The following is a 22,224-nucleotide window of genomic DNA, read 5'->3' as shown; positions in this document are numbered from 1 at the left end:
TGCAAGTATATTCTTTCACCCATCTGCTCCCTCACAAATTCACACTCAATTTCCCAATTCCATCACCAACAAGGGTATGTTTATAGAATCATAGAATCTCTAACTTGCCAGCTCCATTCCCTCTGCTTTTAACACTTGTGTTCCCTTTAATTCACTCCAGCTATTCCTCTACTGTGGCTTCCGCCTTCACCCCTTAAGTCCAAGGGCCGCAAACTCAGCACACAACTGGTCTTAGTCATTGATCTCCAGATCTAATGTTGACCAAACTAAGCTCCAATGTTTTCCCAGTAAATCTTTCAATTACTCCTAGATTGACGATGGGCCATGAGGAGCTCCTGCTACAGACTTCCTCGGGTCTTTTGGTCATCCATGGGGTGTGGGCATCATTGGCTGGGTCGGCATTTATTGCCCATCCCAGGGGGCAGTTGAGAGTCAACCACATTGGTGTGGCTCTGGAGTCACATGTAGGCCAGACCAGGTAAGGGCGAAAGATTTCCTTCCCTAAAGGACATTAGAGAACCAGATGGGGTTTTACAACAATCAGCAATGGTTTCATGATCATCATTAGACTTTTAATTCCAGATATTTTATTTTGAACTGAAATTTCACCACCTACTGAGGTGGGATTTAAACCCCAGTCCCAGGGAATTACCTTGGGTCTCTGGATTACCAGCCCAGTGATAACAGCACTATGGCACTGCCTTGTCATTTGAGATGGTAAATGTTAGGGCTCTGGATAGATGTTTATTCAATTCTGAACTAGTTAGTGGAGTTGTAAAAGGGACAATAATACTTTTCTTAATAATAGATTTATTCACAGGATGTAGCACTATAAATGCCTGCTTCTAAATATGTCTGCTTTCTGCCTACTAGCCCAGTGGTCTCTCTTTAGAAATGCTCCAAAGTATTTAATTGCATTGATTAAATTTTCAAATTGTGTATCTCTACAGGATTCGCTGTTGATATTTCTCATCATATAATGAGCCCCTGAACTGCTATCAATGACTGCCCATCTGCCAAGGTGGCACAGTGGCACAGCGATTAGCACTGCTGCCTCACAGTGCCAGAAACCCGGGTTCAACTCCAGCCTCTGGTGACTGTCTGTGTGGAATTTGTATATTCTCCCCGTGTCTACTTGAGTTTCTTCCGGGTGCTCGGGTTTCCTCCCACAGTTTGAAAGACATGCTGGTTAGGTGCATTGGCCGTGCTAAATTCTCCCTCAGTGTACCCAAACAGGCACCAGAGTGTGGCGACTAGGGTTTTTTCACAGTAACTTCATGGCAGTGTTAATATAAGCCTTACTTGCAACTAATAAATAAACTTAAACATCAAATGTTTTGCCATGCATACATTCTCCTTTCAGCCGTTCTCTCCTCTATACCCTGAAACCCACCCCCCCCCCCCCCCCCCACCCAATCATCATTCTCCTCTCTGCCCTCTTTTGTAGCCTTCCTCCTAGGTCAGAGTGCGCACCTTTGAGAGGGGTGGCACCCATTAACAGCGACGAGGGAGGCACGCAAGGAAAATCTTGTGTTAGTCACCTTTGCAAATGATAAGGTCGTTCACAAAGGTAAAGGCAAAACACTGCAGATGCTGGAATCTGAAACAAAAACTGAAAATGCTGGGAAATCTCAGCAGGTCTGACAACACCTGTGGAGAGAGAATAAAGCCAACGTTTTCGAGTCTGGATAACCCATCCTGATTCAAAACATTGGCTCTATTCTCTCTCTCTCCACAGATGCCATCAGACCTGCTGAGATTTCCCAGCATTTTGTAGAACATGTTGTTCTTTAGGTTCAAGAGAAAAGGCGGTTCAGATGAGATCCCTGGGCTGTCCTGAGTTCTCTGAATGTCCCTAATTCGAGGGAAGAAAGGCACACGAACGGACAGCCACAAACAGGACCTCCCCAAATAGCAGAGCACCACTCCATCCCAAGGTGCAGCTGTCTCATTTCAGCACAGCATTAGCATATCAGCCAGGTTAGCCCGAATATTTAAGACCATTCAGAGAAGCGCTGCTGCAGTGGTCTCACAGAAGTGGGGAAATTAATCAGGGTCCAACTAAGAGGAAGAAAGCAACACTGAATATTACAGATTCACTCACTTTGTCATGCAAGGTCCATCCTACATACTTCAGGTAGCTGTCAGTCAGGAAGCGATCGCTGCAGCTTTTCATCCAGATTCCTATTTCTTCAATACAAATAGCTCGGATCTCGGGTAATGCATCACTGAAGGAAAATGGGAATTACATTTCCGATGAATGACTACAGCAAGGCCCTGTGTATCTCAAACACTCAGACACAGAATTTAATATATATGTATATGATATATCACAGATAGATAGATGGAAAGATAGATAGCCCGATAGATATAGAGCCAACCCTCGTTGTTACAAAGGCGATGGAGTGAGTCCATGATTTCAAGTCATCGAGGGTCCATCTCATTTGGACCACTTTGCAAATGATAATGCATCATTCTGCGGGTCATTGAGCTGTAGCGACTTCACTGAGCTCCACTTTTAACAGCAAGAAAGAGCGGTACAGCACAGGAACAGGCCCTTCGGCCCTCCAAGCCTGTGCCGATCATGGTGCCTGCCTCAACTAAAACTTAAGGAATCCGCATCCTTCCATTCCCATTCTATTCACGTATTTGTCTAGTTGTCCCTTAAATGCTGCTATCGTACCTCCTCTCACCACCTTCCAGGCAGCGCGTTCCAGACATTCACTACCCTCTGTGTAAAAAACTTGCCTCACACATCTCCTCTAAACTTTTCTCCACGCACCTTAAACCCATGTACGTTAGTACTTGACTTTTCTACCATCGGAAAGAGCATCTGACTATCCAGCAACCAGTTTTGTGAGTCAGAAAGAGTCTGGCCTCCATTCCTTCTCTTTCCATGGCCATCAACCAAGGGCAAGAATTGGGTCCATTCATGATACCTCACATAGTTGAATAGCTAGGCAACTTCCCATTGGCTAGGTTCCTAAACACAGTAAAAAGTCTGACAACACCAGGTTTTAGTCCAACCTATTTATTTGATAATATACTCACAAGCTTTCGGGGTTAGTCCCTTCGTCAGGTGAATGGAGAGTTCTGGCCTCAGACAGAGCATATAAAGCACAGACAGTTTAGAGATTACTGATTACTGATCGACTCTAAACTGTCTGTGCTTTATATGCTCTGTCTGAGGCCAGAACTCTCCATTCACCTGACGAAGGGGCTAACCCCGAAAGCTTGTGAGTATATTATCAAATAAATAGGTTGGACTAAAACCTGGTGTTGTCAGACTTTTTACTGTGTTTACGCCAGTCCAACGCCGGCATACCCACATCATAGGTTCCTAAAAGCAGACAGACCATCGAGCAACATTCTCAAGAGCTGCTGATACCAAAACGGCAAAGGGAGGAGATCTTCTAAAGTTTATTTATTAGTGTCATAAGTAGGCTTACATTGACACAGCAATGAAGTTACTGTGAAAATCCCCTAGTCGCCACACTCCACCGCCTGTTCGGGCACTGAGGGAGAATTTAGCACGGTCGGTGTACCTAACCCGCACGTCTTCTGGACTGTGGGAGAAAACTGGAGCACCCCAGAGGAAACCCACGCAGACAAAGAACAAAGAACAAAGAAAATTACAGCTCAGGAACAGGCCCTTCGGCCCTCCAAGCCTGCACCAACCATGCTGCCCGGCTGAACTAAAATCCCCTACGCTTCCAGGGACCATATCCCTCTATCCCCATCTCATTCATGTACTTGTCAAGATGCCCCTTAAAAGTCACTACCGTATCCGAGTTCCAGGCACCCACCACTCCCTGTGTAAAAAATCTGCCTCGTACATCTCTTTTAAAACTTGCCCTGCGCACCTTAAACCTATGCCCCCTGGTAATTGAAGTAGACACGGGGAGAACGTGCACACTCCGCACAGACAGTGACCCAAGCCAGGTCCCTGGTACTATGAGGCAGGCATGGATGGCACAGTAGTTAGCACTGCTGCCAGGGACCCGGATTCAATTCCTGGCTTGGGTCCCTGTCTGTGCATAATCTGCATGTTCTCCCTGTGTCAGCGAGGGCTTCCTCCGGGTGCTCCAGTTTTACTCCCACAGTCCGAAAGACATTAGGCGCATTGGCCATGCTAAGTTCTCTAACCACTGTGGCATCGTGCCATGCTCTCTTGGAGAAGAGAGCACGGTACAAGAGTGTAACAATAAAGGTGAAATACACATTCACAGATTCAGCCCTGCCATGTATTCTTTTTATTGCAGTTTGTAAAGCAATAGCGATTGGAATTATTTATTTTCCTCCCCATACTTAATATGTTGCTTGGTTACAATGCAAGAAAAAAATGTCATTGCTCCACGTGATGGAGAACTGGCCCGGCGCAAAGGCAACTCCGAGGATTAAATGCCATCAGTCGCCGTAACATTCTTCAAAACAATCTGCCGGCTGTGCTCTAGCCCAACATATTTCCCTGGAGACTCCCGCACGTTCTCAGGGACTATCCTCCCGGGACTCTCTGCGACAGTGATGGAAAGGTGCGCGAGCTTCCCAAATGGAAGCACGACGGGGTGGGGGGGGGGGGGCGGGAAGGAAAAGCTGGAGGAACAACTTTCTTTCATTTCTCAGTGTATTCTTCCCTTACTTTTACCATTCCCAAAGATTTTCCTGCACCATTTTAGGCTGTCTCTCACTCTTGTGACATCACTAATGCTGAAGCATTCACTTATCCATTATACTTGACCATTCCAACATCCTGGGTGGGATTTTCCAAACGCGTTTGCCCCGAAATCCGGATAATCCCGCCCGAGGTCAGCAGACTTTTCCATGGTCCATCCCTCGCCCACTCCGATTCCCGTGGTAAAATTCACCCCATTGTGTTCCTGCATACTTATCTCCCATAAACATACAGTCATCAGAAATTCCGTTTCCCATTTCCCAAACTCGTTAACACTCATTGACCCTGTGCTCACTGACCTGCATTGGTTCCAGGTTAGGCAACACTTTGATTTCAATTCCTCTGTGAACTCACTCCTCCCTATCTCTATAATCTCATCAAACCCTGCACCTCCTCGGAATCTGCACTCTTCTATTTCCAGCCTCTTGAATATTCCTCGATTTTATTTTCTCCACCCTCATTGGCTAGGCCCTAAACTCCAGATTTCCTTCGCTAGGTCTTCCTGCCTCTGGGCCTTGCTCTCCTGCTTTAAGACATTCCTTGAAACCTACTTCATTGACCAAATTTTTGGTCTTTTGACTTAACCTCTCCTGATGTGGTTTCAGGATGGCATGATGGCCCAGTGGTGAGCACTGCTGTCTCTCAGCACCAGGGACCCAGGTTTGGCTTGGGTCACTGTCTGTGCGGAGTCTGCACGTTCTCCCCGTGTCTGCGTGGGTTTCCTCTGGGTCCGCCAGTTTCCTCCCATCATCACAAAGGTGGATTAGCCATGCTAAAATGCCCCAAAAGAGGCATAGCCTGGGAGATTAGTGGAATAAATGCACGGAGTTACAGGGATAGGGGAGGAGGGTGGGCATGATTAAGATGCTCTGTGGAAGAGTCAGTGCAGACCTGATGGGCCGAACGGCCTCCTGCACTGTAGGGATTTGATGACTAAAGTGCACCCTCCATCCAATCAGATGTGCTGCCTTAAGCTGTGCCAATGAGTCGTCTCCACGAAACCAGGTGAGAACTTGCATCTGATCTGCCCAGAAAATAACCCTTCTGTTCTCACCACAAATGGAAATTCAAAAGCAATGAAAAGCTGTTTTATTCCCGGGGAATGGGGAATTATTTTCACACCGCAGATGGGTAACATTACCGATATCTATGAAGGAAGATTCCTTTGAAAATGGCGTTCATCAGATTTTCAATGTTTTCTTGTTTTTCGATAATCTGCAAGAAATGGCATCAAACTATTTATTATCTGTTGGAGCCTTAAAAAGACAAAACAAAACACTGACACATAGTTATTCCAATTTACCCACCATCCCAGAGGCTGATAGACCGAGGTGTCGACCCCTTAAGTTAGAATCGTGGAATAGTATAGCACGGGAAGAGGCCATTCAGAGAGCAGTCAAGTTAGTGCGTCTCCTCCCCCGTCCCATTCAACCCCATCCCGTTTCCCCCCACCCCATTTCCCCCACCCCGTTTCCCCCCACCCCATTTCCCCCCACCCCATTTTCCCCACCCATTCCACCGCTATGTGTTCCCTGTGTCCTCTGCGACTGATTTTTCCTAGAAGTATTTAACCCTTTCCTTTCTGAAGAGCTCTATTCAATCTGTATCCAGCACTTCAAGAGGCAGGGCATTCTAAATCTCATTGCATCCTCGTGTCACATCTGATTCTCTTACCAAACACCATTAATCCATGCCCTCGATTAATAACCCTTCAACTATTAGAAATGCCTTAGTCTATCCAAGCCCTACATGATTCTAAACCTCTCTGCCAGAACCTTTCTTTAATGTTATTCACAGGATGTGGACATCACTGACTGGCCCAGCATTTATTGCCCGTCCCTTATTGTCCTTAAATGGGCAGCAAAGAGTCAACCTCATTGCTGTGGGTGTGGAGTCACATAGAGCTGGACCAAATAAGGACAGCAAATTTCCTTTCCTAACATTCATGAACCAGATGAATTTTTATGAAAATTGACAATGATTTTGTGATCATGCCAGATTTTACTGATTTCAAATTTCACCATCTGCCATGGTGAGATTCGAACCCAGGTCCCCCGAGCATTACCCTGGGTTTCTCTATTACTAGTCTGGTGACAATATCATTGTGCCACTGCCTTCCACCAAATGCCAGGGAGTTCCCTAATTTCTCCTTCAATCCAAACACTAACAGTCACACTTACCTGATCTCCTTCCTCTATCAAAGATAATAAGAATTGCTAAGAAAAGCTGTGAGATTAACTCCAAGTATTGCCCCTCACTTGAGCTTCAGGGTAGTGGGGAGATGGCGCCCACAACTGGGGTTTTATCAACCTTCGAACATGCTACACTAAAGGTAACTTCACTACATGGACTGCAGAGGTCTGAGAAACACCACTCACCCCACGCACCCCAGACATTGTCTCTTCCACCTTCTTCCATCAGGAAAAAGATACAAAAGCCTCAGGATACGTACCGACCAACTCAAGAACAGCTTCTTCCCTGCTGCCGTCAGACTTTTCAATGGACCTACCTTGCATTAAGCTGATCTTTCTCTACACCCTAGCTATGATTGTAACACTACATTCTGCACTCTCTCGTTTCCTTCTCTGTGAACGGTATGCTTTGAACGTATAGCACGCAAGAAACAATACTTTTCACGGTATTTGATTTGATTTATTATTGTCACATGTATTAACATACGGAGAAAAGTATTGTTTCTTGAGCGCTATACAGACGAAGCATACTATTCATAGAGAAGGAAAGGAGAGAGTGCAGAATGTAGTGTTACAGTCATAGGTAGGGTGTAGAGAAAAATCAACTTAATGCAAGGTAAGTCCATTCAAAAGTCTGACAGCAGCAGGGAAGAAGCTGTTCTTGAGTCAGTTGGTGCATGACCTCAGACTTTTGTAACTTTTTCCCGAAGGAAGAAGGTGGAAAAGAGAATGTGCGGGGTGTGTGGGGTCCTTAATTATGCTGGCTGCTTTGCCAAGGCAGCGGGAAGTGTAGACAGAGTCAATCAATGGGAGGCTGGTTTGCGTGACAGATTGGGCTACATTCATGACTTTTTGTAGTTCCATGCGATCTTGGGCAGAGCAGGAGCTCATACCAAGCTGTGATACAACCAGAAAGAATGCTTTCTATGGTGCATCTGTAAAAGTTGGTGAGAGTCATAGCTGACATGCCAAATTTACTGAGTCCTAAAACATGTGAAAATAATAAATCAAATCAAATCGTTGGCAAGAGATGGGCAATAAATCTCGGCCTTGCCAAAAACATCTACATTTTTTCTACTATAATTCTGTTAGATTTTAAAGTTTATTTATCAGTGTTGTTATTTAACACTGCTTTGAAGTTACTGTGAAAATCCCCCAGTTGACACACTCTGGCGCCTGTTCACATACACAGAAGGATAATTTAGCATGGCCAATCCACCTAACTAGCATGTCTTTCAGGAGGAAACCAGAGCACCCGGAGGAAACTCATGCAGACATGGGGGAACGTGCAGATTCCACACAGACAGTGATCCGAGACCGGGAATCGAACCTGGGTGCCTGACGCTATGAGACAGCAGTGCTAACCACAGTGCCACCGTGCCACCCCCACTAGATTTCAGTACCGAGAAGGGTAAATGAACAATTAAAGGTGTCATGCTTACCTCCTTTTTCTTCTGCAAGAATGTTTCCAGTCTCCTGCTGGGCCGTTTGTCAATCATCTCAACCTCACACTGTCGCTGAGAGTTTTGCAGTTGTACTCTCAGACTCAGAGACACGTTGATTAAGGCCGTCATTAGTTTCATAGCTCGAGGAAAAGAAAAATGTGAAAATCCTGGCGAAGGTACTCCAGCAACTGCACTCACATCAATGCCACGAACATAACTAGGAGATTCTGTTACTATGATTTCCCAGAGTAACTGGCTGCAATTTTACATGGTTGGCCCCAGGCACTCTTGCTGAAAGGTCAGGGGGCAAGTCTGCCTTCAGTTAGCAAGGCCGTCCCCACAGCACTTTGAAAGGTGTCAGGCCTCCGACTGGCTCAGGGCGAGACTTCCGCCCCCATCTGGACAAGATACTGCCTCCAAGAGTTGCCAGGCAACCAAATAGCCAACAGCTCTCTAATTCTGATAGCGCCTCAAGAGCAGTGCCAACTCCTGGGTCTACAGGAAGCTCCCCACCTCCTCCTCAAGGAAATATTGGGATTGGAAATAAATGGCGGCCTTGCCATTGACACTCACGTTTCAGGTATGCATCGGTATATAAATCAAAAATATGCATATACTTATACAAACGATGCAAAAGGCAGATTAACTCATTTTGCATCACAAATTATAATGATTGCCCCTCAGATTTAATATTGCTATGGGCAGTTTGGCCCCTTAACATCCAATTGGTTTACGGGATGGGCTTCCACTTTATGAGGCAGTGCAAAATGGCTGCCAAGCCTAACTCTGCAGCACCAGGGGTGGGGTTTTCTGGCCATGCTCCCCCCAAAACCAGAAAATCCCACCTAAGGTCAACGGATCTTTGCATGTTCCTCCCCGCCCACTAAGATTTCTGTGGCGGGTGGGACAGGAAAATTACCCGCCTCCCCCCCAAAAGATTTCCGTGCCCTTTCACCCAGCCAAACTCCCCATCGGGACACGTTATGTGAAAAGCCAGCCAAGGTTCAGAGCAAACTGTTGAGTTGGACAGATGTTGCAGGCTCTGAGGAGGTGGCAAGATCCCACAGCAGGGCCTAGTCCCAGTCCCCTGCCCTATCCCGAGTTCACACTCCTCTCACCTGCAAGCGTACTGGTGTGTCGGAAGGCCCACACTTGGGAGTCTGAGAGTCCAGTCAGCAGGGAGATCACTGTATCCATCAGGTACTCGTCATGTACAATGGTGTACTGGCAATGCTGAATTAGCAGAGAGAGGAACTCACAGAAATTGGACTTGAATTTCTTCCAGTAGGGTCCTGACATTGTGAGGGGGTAATCCCCACTGTCCTGGAAAGAGAGAGCAAGAGAGAATGGTGAACAGTCAGGGCATAGGGCACACACTGCTACCTCACAGCATCAGGGACCCAGATTCAATTCTAGCCTCGGGTCTGTGTGGAGTTTGCACCTTTTCCCCGTGTCTGCGTAGGTTTTCTCTGGCTGCTCCGGTTTCCTCCCACAGTCCAAAGATGTGTGGATTAGGTGAATTGGCCATGCTAAATTGTCCCTTAGTGTCAGGGAGACTAGCAGGGTAAATGCATGGGGTGGGATAAGGGCTGGATGGGGTTGTTGTTGGTGCAGGCTTGATGGACCAAACAGCCTGCTTCTGCACTGTAGGGATTCTATGAACCAGTTAGGGTCAGCACCGTCCAGGAGTTTCCTGCACTTACTGACCCTACATCGACACCCAGGATGTCAATGCTCCGATTTTTAATGAAGTCTCACCTTGTGTTCAATTCCTGCCATGGTCTCGGCCCTCCCAATCTATGTAACCTCCCACAACTCTCCAAGAACTCCAATTCCAGCCTCTTGCGTATCACAAATTCTCCTGACTTCAGCAATGGGGTCAGCTGTCAAGGCCCAATGCACTGGAACCCCTCCCTAAATCTCTGTATCTCTCTTCCTCCCTCTCTTCACTTCCTCCTCCCACATTTTCACTCTTAAAAACCTACCTCTTTGACAAAGCTTCTGGTCACTGTCCCAATACGTCCCTCCGTGACTCAGTATCAAATTTTAACAGTGACGCTGATGAAGCACCTTAACACATTTTACTCTATGATGATAGAATCATTATGATGACTCTATGGCCGGAATTTTATCGGCACGCTTGCCCTGATTTCGGGGGCAGGTGAGGCTCGGAGATTTGGCATTGTCCGTTGGCCTCAGGCAGGATCGTACGAGCCTCTGGAGGACGTGCCGGTAAAATTCCGCCCTATGACCCTTCTCTGATAAAGGTGCCGTACAGATGTAAGTCATTGCCATTATTGGAATTGAAGATTAATCTCCTAGATGCTGAGAAAAATCACAGCGGGCATCAAAACGTATTTTCATAGAGTCATTGAACACATCTATTAGTGAAATTGAAATAGGGAAAAGAGGTTGCTTGACAGAGCTGAATTGTTATGGGTCATGTGATCATGAGGTCATGTGATCAAGCCTCCAGGAATACATCCGGTCAGAGTTGGCAACCCTGGAACCAATGACTTCTTCATTAAACAATTGCCCAGAAACTTTTTTTTATTCATTCGTGAGATATGGGCATCTCTGGCTGGCCAGCACTTATTGCCCATCCCTAGTTGCCCAAGGGGAATTAAGAGTCAACCACGTTGTTATGGCTCTGTGGTCACATGTAGGCCAGACCAGATAAGATTTCCTTCCCTAAAGGACATTACTGAAACAGTAATTTCTGACAATCGACAATGGTCATCAGTAGATTCTCAATTCCAGATTTTTTTTATTGAATTCAAATTCCACCATCTGCCATGGCGGAATTTGAACCCGGGTCCTCAGAACATTATTAGCTGAGTTTCTGGATTAATAGTCTAGCGATAATACCATTTGGCCATCACCTTATACTTCTCGTCCCCTCATCCCCGCCCTCTCACACATATTAACTTTGCTTCCAATTGCCATTTCCCTCACACTTTCTCCTGGCCATTTCTAGGATTCTTCCCTTCCCTTCCTCAACATCTCCATTTCTGGGAATGGTTGTCGACCAATATCTACGATAAGTCCACTGATTCCCATCGCACCTTGACTGCATTTCTTCCCACTCTCTCCTGTAAGAACTCTATTGCGTTCTTCCAGTTTCAAAAATTCATTCACGGGGTATGGGCATTGCTGGATAGGGCAGCATTTATTGCCCATCCCTAGTTGCCCTTGAGAAGGTGAACTGCCTTCTCAAACCACTGCAGTACCTGGGGTGTAGGTACACCCACAATGATGTTAGGGAGGGAGCTGCAGGACTTTGACCCAACAACAGTGAAAGAATTGCGATATATTTCCAAGTCAGGACGGTGAGTGGCTTGGAGGGGAACTTGCAGGTGGTGTGTTCCCTGGTATCTGCCACCCTTGTCTTTCTAAGTGGTCGTGGTCGTGGGTTTGGAAAGTGCTGCCTAAGGAATGTTGGTGAATTCCTGCAGTGCATCTTGTAGATAGTACACACTGCTGCTACTGTGTGTCAGTGATGGAGGGAGTGGATGTTTGTAGGCCACTTCATCATAGATGGTGTTAAGCTTCTCAAGTGGTGTTAGAGCTGCACGCATCCAGGCAAGTGGAGAATATTCCATCACACTCCTGAATTGTGCCTTGTTGATGGTGGACAAGATTTGTGGAATTTGGAGTTGAGTTTCTCAGCTCAGGTTTCATAGCCTTGACCTGCTCCAGTAGCCACAATACCTGGTTGGTGCTGCTCAGCTTCTAGTCTATGGTAACCCCCAAGATGTTGATAGTGGGGCATTCAGTGATGGCAATGCTATTGAATATCAAGAGGCAATGGTTAGATTCTCTTTTGTTGGAGCTAGCCATTGCCTAGCACTCTTGTGGCATGCATGTTATTTGCCACTTGTCAGCCCAAGCCTGGATATTGTCCAAATCTTATTGCATTTCGACACGAATTGCACATCAGTATCTGAGGCGTCATGAATGGTATTGAACATTGTGCAATAATCAGTGAATATCCCCACTCCTGATCTTAGAAAGAAGGTAATTGATGAAGCAGCTGAAGATGATTGGGCTAGGGACAATATATGGAGGAACTCCTAATATGATGGCCTGGACTCAGTCTGACAGCTATGTCTTTTAGCACAAACCTTTAGGTTTCTGATAGACAAGGGAATTAAGGGTTATGGGGAGAAAGCGGGAAAGTGGAACTGATCCACTTCAGATCAGCCATGATCTTGTTGAATGGCGGGGCAGACTCGAAGGGCTAGATGGCCTACTCCTGCTCCTATTTCTTATGTTCTTATGACTTGACCAGCTTGGTTAGTATTGGTGCTACCCAGCCAATCTTGGTGATGACATTGAAGTCCTCCAGTCAGGGTACATTCTGCACCCTCAGTCCTTTCTCCAAGCGGTGTTCAACTTTCTCCAAGTGGTGGAAGAGTACTAATTCATCAGCAGAGTGGAGGCACTACATGGTAATCAGTGACATGAGACTTCCTGAGGTCTGGAATCGATGTTGAGGTCTCCCAGGTTAACTCCCTCCTGACTGTAGACCACTGTGCTGGGCCTGCCCTGTTTGGTGGGACAAGACAGATCCAGCAATGGTGATGGTGCAGTCTGGGCCACTATCAGTCAGCTAAGAATCCATGAAGATGACTATGTCAGGCTGATGCTTGACTAGTCTGTGAGACAGCTCTCCCAATGGTGGCACTGGCCCCCACATGTTCGTAAGGAGGACTTTACAGGGTTGACAGGACTGGGTTTGCCATTGTCTTTTCTGGTGCATAGGTCAATGCCAAGTGATCCACCTAGCTGCAGAGAATGAGGGAGGACAAAACAAATCTCTACTCATCATCATTAAAGTGAAGAAAGCTGACTTAATACCAGATCCAGTGGCCACGTAACGTTTAGGATCCAGGGGTACACCATGAACTTCTTGTACTGCAAGCCTGTCTCCTGCGAAAGATACAAGGGCAACATTAAATTTCATGGCCATTGTAAAAGGCAGAGATCATTTATCTTGGAAACTGTCTTCAAAAATGTCTATGGGGGTTCTTCAATTCAGTGTTGCAGCAATTTGAGTTGGTCACTGATATAATAACAGAATATAATGCAAAATCAGATCATCTCAAAGAGTTCCACATACATTTAATTACTTTAATTAGGTGAGCAAATTGTGCTGCAACCATTTTATACTCTGCAAAATGCCACAAGCTTGAAAATCAAGGTGGATATTCAATTTTTGCCCAATCGATCCGTCTTTTCCTAGACCAGATTTTCCCACTGAAGGTGAGAAGACACTTTGATTCAGACTGGTAAAATTTCCTGCATCTCCAGCATGTTTGTAATGATTGTCCCTTTAAGGGCAACACAGCAGAGTAAGGGTTATTGACCTGGGTGACCAATGGGGACTCAGACTGGGGAATCACCCCAGGGAGAGGAGTTCTCATAAGCAGAGGCATTCCCAAACTAGCTGCTCTAGTAGATCTTTGTAAATAAATCCTTTGCTGTTCACTAATGAAGCTTCTGAAAATGAGACAAGATCTGGTGGCCAAGGTAGACTGGGAAAAGCTACTAATGGGAAAATCTACAGAAGAGCAGGGTCAGCGGGAAGGAGGCATTGAAAAAAGGAAATGGGGAGAATGCAAGCCCAGCATGTTTCCTCAAGGGTGATAGGTGGGAATAACAAGCTCAGAGAACCATGGATGACCAGAGACATTCAGGATATAATGAGAAGAAAAAGAAAATCTTTTAAAAAGTACAAGGGGAGAAAATCAGTGGAGGCATTAGTGAGGTATAGAGAGTGCAGAGTGGAGCTTAAGAAAGCAATTAGGAATGCAAAGAGGGGATATGAGAAAGCTCTGGCTGGTAAAAGTAGGGAAAATCCCAAGATATTCTATAGGTATATCAATAAGAAGAGGATAACCAAGGAAAGAGTAGGGCCCATTAGGAGCAATCTGTGGGTGGAGCCAAAGAGCATTGATAGAGTGTTGAAAAAATACTTCACATCTACACATCTGTTTTCACCCAAGAGAATGAGGATGATGGTCTGGAACTTCAAGAGAGAGACTGTGAGTTTCTTGAGCAAATTGTGATAGGGTAATGGAGATGTTGGCAGCCTTAGAAGTGGATAGATTGCCAGGTCCTGGGCTGCTGTGGGAGGCAAGAGAGGAGACTGCAGAGACTCTGACCCAAATTTTCAATTCCTCTCTGGTCACGGGGTGTGGAGTGGGGTGGTTGGAGGGGGTACCAAGTGACTGCAGAACAGGTAATGTAGTTCCGCTATTTAAGAAGGGTTGTAGAGATAAACTAGGGAACTACAGACCAGTGAGTCTCATGTCAGTGGTAAGAAAAATATGAGAGAAACTTCTGGAGGAGAGTATCTATCTCCGCTTGGAGAGGCAAAGCTAGATCAGGGACAATCAGCATGGCTTTGTCAGAGGGAGGTCATACCTAACAAACTTGATTGAATTTTTTGAGGAGGTGGAAAGTTGTGTAGATGAGAGTAGTGTAGTCAATATAGTTTATATGGATTTCAGCAAGGCCTTTGACAAGGTCACACTTGAGAGACATGTAAAGAAGGTAAATTCACATGGGATACAGGGTAATTTGACAAAGTGGATTCTAAACAGGTTCAGTTGTAGGAGACAGAGAGTGATGACAGAAAGCTGCTTTACTGACTGGAAGCCAGTTTCCCAGTGGTATACCACAGGGATCTGTGTGGGCCCCCTATTATTCGTCATTTATATAAATGACATTGATGACTATGTAGGGGATAGGATTAGTAATTTTGTGAATGACATAAAGATTGGACGGGTGGTTAACAGTGAGGCAGAATATCTTGGACTACAAGAAGATATAGACGGAATGGTCAAATGAGTACATAAGCGGCAGATGGAATTTACCTTGAAAAGTGTGAGGTGATACACTTCAGAAGGCGTAATTTGACAAGAAAGTATTCAACAAATGGTAGGACACAAGGAAGTTCTGTGGAACAAAGGGACTTTGGCATGTTTGTCCACAGATCTCTGAAGACGGAAGGGCGTGTTAGTAGGGTGGTGAAAAAGGCATATGAAACACTTGTCTTCATCAATTGAGGCAGAGATTACAAAAGCAGGGAAGCCATGTTGGAGTTGTATGGAACTTTGATGAGGCCACAGTTAGAGTACTGTCTGCAGTTCTGGTCACCACATTATAGGAAGGATGTGAATGCACCGGAGGGGGTGCTGAGGAGATTCACCAGGATGCTCCCTGGGATGGAACATTTAAGTTATGAAGAGAGGTTGGAGAGGCTTGGGTTGTTTTCATTGGAGCAGAGAAGACTGAAGGGGTGACTTGATCGAGGTGTACAAGATTATGAGGGACATGGACAGAGTGGATAAGGAGCAGCTGTTCCCCTTAGTTGAAGGATCAGTCACGAGGGGACATAGGTTTAAGGTGAGAGGCAGGAGGTTCAGAGGAGACCTGAGGAAAATTTTCTTACCCAGAGAGTGGTGACGGTCTGGAATGCGCTGCCTGGGAGGATGGTGGGGGCTGGTTGTCTCACATCTTTTTAAAAAGTATCTGGATGAGCACTTAGCACATCATAATATTCAGGGCTATGGGCCAAGCGTTGGCAGGTGGGATGAGGGGGGAGTTCAGATGTTTCTAATGTGTTGATGCAGACATGATGGGTCAAAGGCCTTCTTCTGTGCTGTATAATTTTATGATTCTATAATTGCAGCATTACAGTGCTGTGATGTTCAATGATTAATTTAAGAGTGAGAGGCGTGGACTAAATCTTTTGCACTGCTAAAACAATTGATCAAGTTACCAGAGCAGGCTGCTGGGTTTGAGAGCAGTTAAACCACATATTGCTACAATTCCTCTTCCAGTAGTTGTCTCAATCCTCTCCTGAAGTGTTCAAAGATAATGGGGCTAGGTTCATGGATGCTTCCTGCTCTGGCATGTCTAAGCAGCCACACTTCACATGTAACCCCAGTCTGAATGGAAATGGGTTAGTGGTTAGCACTGCTGCCTCACAGCTCAAGGGACCCGAGTTTGATTCCCAGCTTAGGAATCCATGCTGTCTGTGTGGAGTCTGCACATCCTCCCCATGTCTGTATGGGTTTTCTCCAGATGCTCCAGTTGCCTCCCACACTCCAAAGATGTGCGGGTTAGGTTGATTGGCCATGCTAAATTGCCCCTTAGTGTCAGGAGGACTAATAGACTAAATATGTGGGGTTATGGGGATAGGATGAGTGGGATTGTGGTTGGTGTAGACTTGATGGGCCAAATGGCCTCCAGTGTCCCCAGACAAGTGCCAGAGTATAGCTGCTAGGGAATTTTCACAGTAACTTCATTAGTGTTAATAAAAGCCTACTTGTGACATTAATAAATAAGCTTTAAACTTTCTGCACTGTAAGGATCCTATAATTCTAAAAGTTTAATGATTATTTATTAGTGTCACAAGCAGGCTTACATTCACACTGCGATGAAGTTACTGTGAAAACTCCCTAGTCACCACACTCTGGTGCCTGACACTGAGGGAGAATTTAGCATGGGCAATGCACCCAACCAGTACATCTTTTGGACTATGGGAGGGAACCAGAGCACCCGGAGGAAACCCACGCAGACACGGGGAGAATGTGCAGACTCTACACAGACAGTGATCCGAGCCGGGAATCGAACTCGGGTCCCTGTGCCTTGACTCTATTGAATAGTGGAGCAGGCTTGAGCGGCCATATGGTCTACTCCTGCTCCAATCTCTCATGTTGCTCTGTGCACGCAGCACATTAAGACACGTCGGGATTACCACGGCACCTTTTAACTGTGTCAGTCTGCAGTAACTGTCTGTGCAAGCTGTCGGATTTGTTGAGTCCACGCATGTATCCTCCCCGCTGTGAAACTGCTGCTTATACAGCATTCAAATCCACAATTTATGTGAGAAGGAAGATTGAATATGCAACACCCGATGAAAACCGTGTTTTCAAATCAATCTCAAAAACCTTATTTCACCTCATCAAATTCCTCAGTCATTTTTCTCCGAATGTCAGGATTGTGCATATTCTGAAAAACCTCAGCCGTAACCATCCCTGCAACAAACAGGAGAGAAAACGCTTAGAATGAAACACATTACTTCAAAATATTCATGCATGAGAATAAAATACATCACATTTTGACAAAAGGAATGTCCTCATAAAGCAGGAAGTTATAAATAATAGGCGCACAGTCACACGAGTCTCCCGCTGGTCAGAAAACCCAGGTCCTCAGATTAGCCCTTTGCCCTTGTGGGAAGGGGTTTTAAGTGGACAAGCCTAGGTTTGAAAATAATGCGCCGACGTTTCTCTGCAGAGTCCAGTCCTGGACCACAATATCTACTTTTCGAAAGTACAATCTGGTTTTGGCCATTCCCCAGACAGACCAACCCCAGTTTCGGACTAACTGCAACTTGGATTCTTTATTATTCAATCCGTGGGACACGGGCCTCACTGGCTGGCCAACATTTATTGCCCATCTCTAATTGTCCCTTGAGAAGGTGGTGATGAGCTGCCTTCTTGAATCGCTGCAGTCCACGTGCTGTGGGTTGACCCACAATACACTTAGGAATGGAATTCCAGGATTTTGACCCAGCAACTGCGATGCAATGGCGATATATTTCCAAGTCAGGATGATGAGTGGCTTGGAGGGAACTTGCAGGTGGTGATGTTTCCATGTATCTTTTATTCTTGTCCTTCGAGATGGAAAGAGTCAAGGTTTGGAAGGTAACAAATTGTCCCAGAATCCCTCATAAAGACAAAACTGGACAACGGGCAGTGAAGGTTCAAAGGACACAGCCATAGATCACATTTAGGGATCCTATGAGGGAAGGGTTACAGGAAATAAGAAGTAGGTATTTGGGAAGAGTGCCTCAAAGTGTGAGGCCAATACTGCTAATAGCTCAGTTGCTGAAAGCCATAGATAGAGGGAGCGAAAGGGTTTGAATGACTTGCAGGAATGGCCTGACACTTAGGCTGGTGCCAACAACAACCTTAACCAGGCCCAAGACAATTCAAGAACTTGGGGATGAGCTAAAGGATTTTTAATTTGACATATTGTTGAAGGGAGAATCAGTTGATTCTCATTCGTTCCAAATAGCAAGGACAGGAGTGAAAGGAGTTTAGTCTAGATTAGTTTTGTTTTTAAAAATATTTATTCTTTCCATGGGATGTGGATATCACTGACTCTGCCAGCATTTATAGAGTCAAAGAGGTTTATAGCATGGAAATTTGTCTATGTGGTCCTTTTTTATAAACCCCTAAACTAGTCCCAATTGCCTACATTTGGCCTATATCTCTCTCTATACCCATCTTACCCATGTAACTATCCTAACGCTTTTTAAAAGATAAAATTGGACCTGCCTCTACTACTACCTCTGGCAGCTTGTTCCAGACACTCACCACCCTCTGTGTGAAAAAATTGCCCTTCTGGACCCTTTTATATCTCTTCCCTCTCACCATAAACCTATGTCCTTTAGTTTTAGACTCCCTTATCTTTGGGAAAAGATATTGACTATCTAGCTGACCTATGCCCCTCATAATTTTATAGACCTCTATAAGATCATCTTTTAAGCTCTAGAGAAAAAAGTCTCAGAATCCCTACAGTGCAGACGGAGGCCATTCGACCCATCAAGTCTGCACTGACAACAATCCCACCCAGGCCCTATTTCCATATACCTGCATATTTATCCTGCTAATCCCCCTAACACGAGGGTCAATTTAGCATGGCCAATCAACCTAATTGTGTGCATTTTTGGATTGTGGGAGGAAACCAGAGCACCTGGAGGAAACCCATGCACACACAGGAAGAACATGCAAACTCCGCACGGTGACCTGAGGCCGGAGTTGAAACTGGGTCCCTGGCGCTGTGAGGCAGCAGTGCTAATCACTGTGCCACCGTGCCGTCCTTGAGATTTATTACCCATCCCTACCTGCTCTTGAGCTGGTGGGCTCCCTTCTTTGTAGCAGTTTGATACAATTGAGTGGCTTGTCAGACCATTTCAGAGGGCATTGAGAGTTAAGCACATTGTGTTGGAGTCACATGTAGAACAGACTGGGTAAGGAAGGCAGATTTTCTTCCCTAAAGGACACCAGTGAACCAGATGTGTTTTTACTATAACCAATCATAGTTTCATGGCCTTCCACACTGAGACTAGCTTTTAATTGCAGATTTTTTTTACAGTAAGAAGTCTCACAACACCAGGTTAAAGCCCAACAGGTTTATTTGGTAGCACAAGCTTTTAGAGCACTGCCCCTTCATGAGGATGAAGCAGCGCTCTGAAAGCTCGTGCTACCAAATAAACCTGCTGGACTTTAACCTGGTGTGGTGAGGCTTCTTACTGTGCCCACCCCAGTCCAATGCCAGCATCTCCGCATCATGTTCAGATTTTTATTGATTGATTTCAAATTCCGGCAGATGCTATGGTGGGATTTGAACCTGTGTTCCTGGATGCAGGCGGTCAAGTTGTAATTCACATAAAATTGAACTTGGAATGTCATACAGGATTCACTGAGCTGGCAAGTGATGATGAGATGTAGGAGAACAACAACAGCAGCAAGTTGGGCACAGACAAGCAATGTTCTGGAACCTGGAATGATCAGACTCTACGATTCTATCTTGGTGATGGTCCTGCTGTGGGGTTTGAGATTGGCAAAGCGAGAGAGGTTTGGATTATTCTTTCCCATGTTAAGCATGGAAGAGGCCATTCAGCCCCTCGAACCCTTTCCTCCATTCAGTTAGATCATGGCTAATTTGTACTGCATCTCCAGCTACCCACTTTTTTGTCCGTTGCACTTGATATTCTTACCTCACCAAACCCTATGGATCGCATACTAGATTCCTTCCTGTTGTCCCAGCAACCACAGCCTTTTGGGAGAGAGAGCATTCCAATTTTTTTTTACATGCCTGTGAGTAGAAAATGTACTCCCTCCACTCCCACAACCACTTCCCTCCTAAATGGCCAAGCATTCATTTTTATAATGACACCCCCCCCCCCACCACCGTTCTTAGTTTCACCATCAGAGGTCATTGTTTCTCTGCATTTATCCTGTGGAATCCACTTAACAATTTAAATCGCTTTACGGAATCCTCTGGACTTGTCAAAACACTTGACGACTCTTGAGTTATACTTGAAGTTGAGTCACTTTGATTCTGGAAGTAAAGAGGTGGGAGGGTGTGGAAATTGCACGGGTAAGAAGATTATCATTATAAATATTTATTTTTAATCTAAACCAAAATAATCACTCTTAACAGGCACATGTTAGAACATGCTTCAATCACAACAGTGAGATGTAGAATGTCTGGGAAGAGGGTCTGACCTATAAGGAGAGGCTGGATAAACTTGAGTTGTTTCCTCTGGAGTGGCGGAGCTGAGGGGAGACCTGGTAGAAGTCTATAAAATTATGACAGGCACAGATAGGGTTGACAGTCAGAATCTTTTTCCCAGAGTTGATGGCGGATGGTGGAATTTGAATTCAATAAAAAATATCTGGAATTAAGAATTGACTGATGACCATGAAACCATTGTCAGAAAAACCCACCTGGTTCGCTAATGTCCTTTAGGGGAGGAAATCTGCCGTCCTTATCTGGTCTGGCCTACACGTGACGCCAGAGCCACAGCAATGTGGTTGACTCTCAATTGCCCTCGGAAAACAAGCGATGAGCAATAAATGTTGGCCGGACAGCGACGCCAATGTTCCATGAATGAATAAAAAGAAAATGTCTAATACTAGGGGGCATGCACATAAAGGTGAGACAGGGAAGGTTCAAAGGAGATGTGAAGGGCAAGCTTCTTACACAGTGAGTGGTAGAGTCTGGAACGCACTGCCAGGGGTGGTGGTGCAGGCAGCTACAATAGGGGCATTTCAGGGGCTTTTAAAGAAGCACTTGAGTGTGTAAGGAATAGAGGGGTACAGACCAAGGGCAGGCAGCAGGGATTAGTTGAATTTGGCGTCATGTTCAGCACCACATCGTGGGCCAAAGGGCCTGTTCCTGTGCAGCAGTGTTATATGTTCCAAAGTATGAAATCATTATTTCAAGAGCAGCTTTAGTGAGATACAGAGTAATGTATCACGGCTAAGACAGTGCACATTAATGACAAATCAGAGCTGAGTACCTCTGCATCCTGAACATTGAATGAAGAAAATGATGAGATCCAGGAGTGCTGTATCTCTGTCTTGTTTATACTCTTCAACCCAGTCATTAACAACAGCCTGCAAAGGAAGAGAAAATAAGTCACATAGCCTCAAACAACATTCCGACTGAGAAATGCCTTAAAACAAACTCTTTCTAATCAGAGAAAGGTTTTTTGTTTCTTTTCTGAAATATCTGGACTAGGTTGTAGTATTTGATTAGATTTGATATGATTTGAATTATTATTGTCATATGTATTGGGATACAATGAAAAGTATTGTTTCTTATGCGCTGTATAGACAATGCATAGTATACATAGAGAAGGAAAGCAGAGTGTGCAGAACCAGCCTCCCATCCATTGACTCTGTCTACACTTCCTGATGCCTCAGCAAAGCAGCCAGCATAATTAAGGACCCCACATATTCCGGACATTCTCTCTTTCACCTTCTTCCGTCGGGAAAAAGATACAAAAGTCTGAGGTCGTCTTCCAACCGACTCAAGAACAGTTCTTCCCTGCTGCTGTCAGACTTTTGAATGGACTTACCTTGCACTAAGTTAATCTTTCTCTACACCCTAGATATGACTGTAACACTACATTCTGCACTCTCTCATTTCCTTCTCTATGAACGGTATGTTTTGTCTGTTTAACATGCAAGAAACAATATTTTTCACTGTATGTTAATACATGTGACAATAATAAATCAAATCAAATCAAATGTAGTGTTACAATCAAAGCTAGGGTGTAGAGCAAGATCAATTTAATATAAATAAAGTTTATTTATTAGTCACA

At 45.2% G+C, this 22,224-nt stretch overlaps 1 protein-coding gene across 1 annotated transcript in view; it reads right to left on the bottom strand.

Moving 5' to 3' along the window:
- Positions 1-22,224, bottom strand: part of LOC145349195 (cohesin subunit SA-2) — a 119,194-nt gene that overhangs the window by 65,354 nt on the left and 31,616 nt on the right. Inside the window, exons 5-11 of the mRNA XM_080197643.1 lie at positions 21,418-21,514; positions 17,283-17,359; positions 13,170-13,241; positions 9,428-9,632; positions 8,307-8,449; positions 5,814-5,887; positions 2,105-2,228 (exon numbers count right to left, since the gene is read on the bottom strand). Coding sequence (XP_080053769.1) covers positions 2,105-2,228; positions 5,814-5,887; positions 8,307-8,449; positions 9,428-9,632; positions 13,170-13,241; positions 17,283-17,359; positions 21,418-21,514 — 792 coding nt within the window. The remainder of the gene's footprint in view (positions 1-2,104; positions 2,229-5,813; positions 5,888-8,306; positions 8,450-9,427; positions 9,633-13,169; positions 13,242-17,282; positions 17,360-21,417; positions 21,515-22,224) is intronic.

This window comes from Carcharhinus amblyrhynchos, chromosome 10 (assembly GCF_965287045.1).
Source record: "Carcharhinus amblyrhynchos chromosome 10, sCarAmb.v2.hapA, whole genome shotgun sequence".
Taxonomy (NCBI): Eukaryota; Metazoa; Chordata; class Chondrichthyes; order Carcharhiniformes; family Carcharhinidae; genus Carcharhinus; species Carcharhinus amblyrhynchos.
The sequence above is the reverse complement of the archived record's forward strand: the minus strand, read 5'-3'. Positions and strand labels throughout refer to the sequence as shown.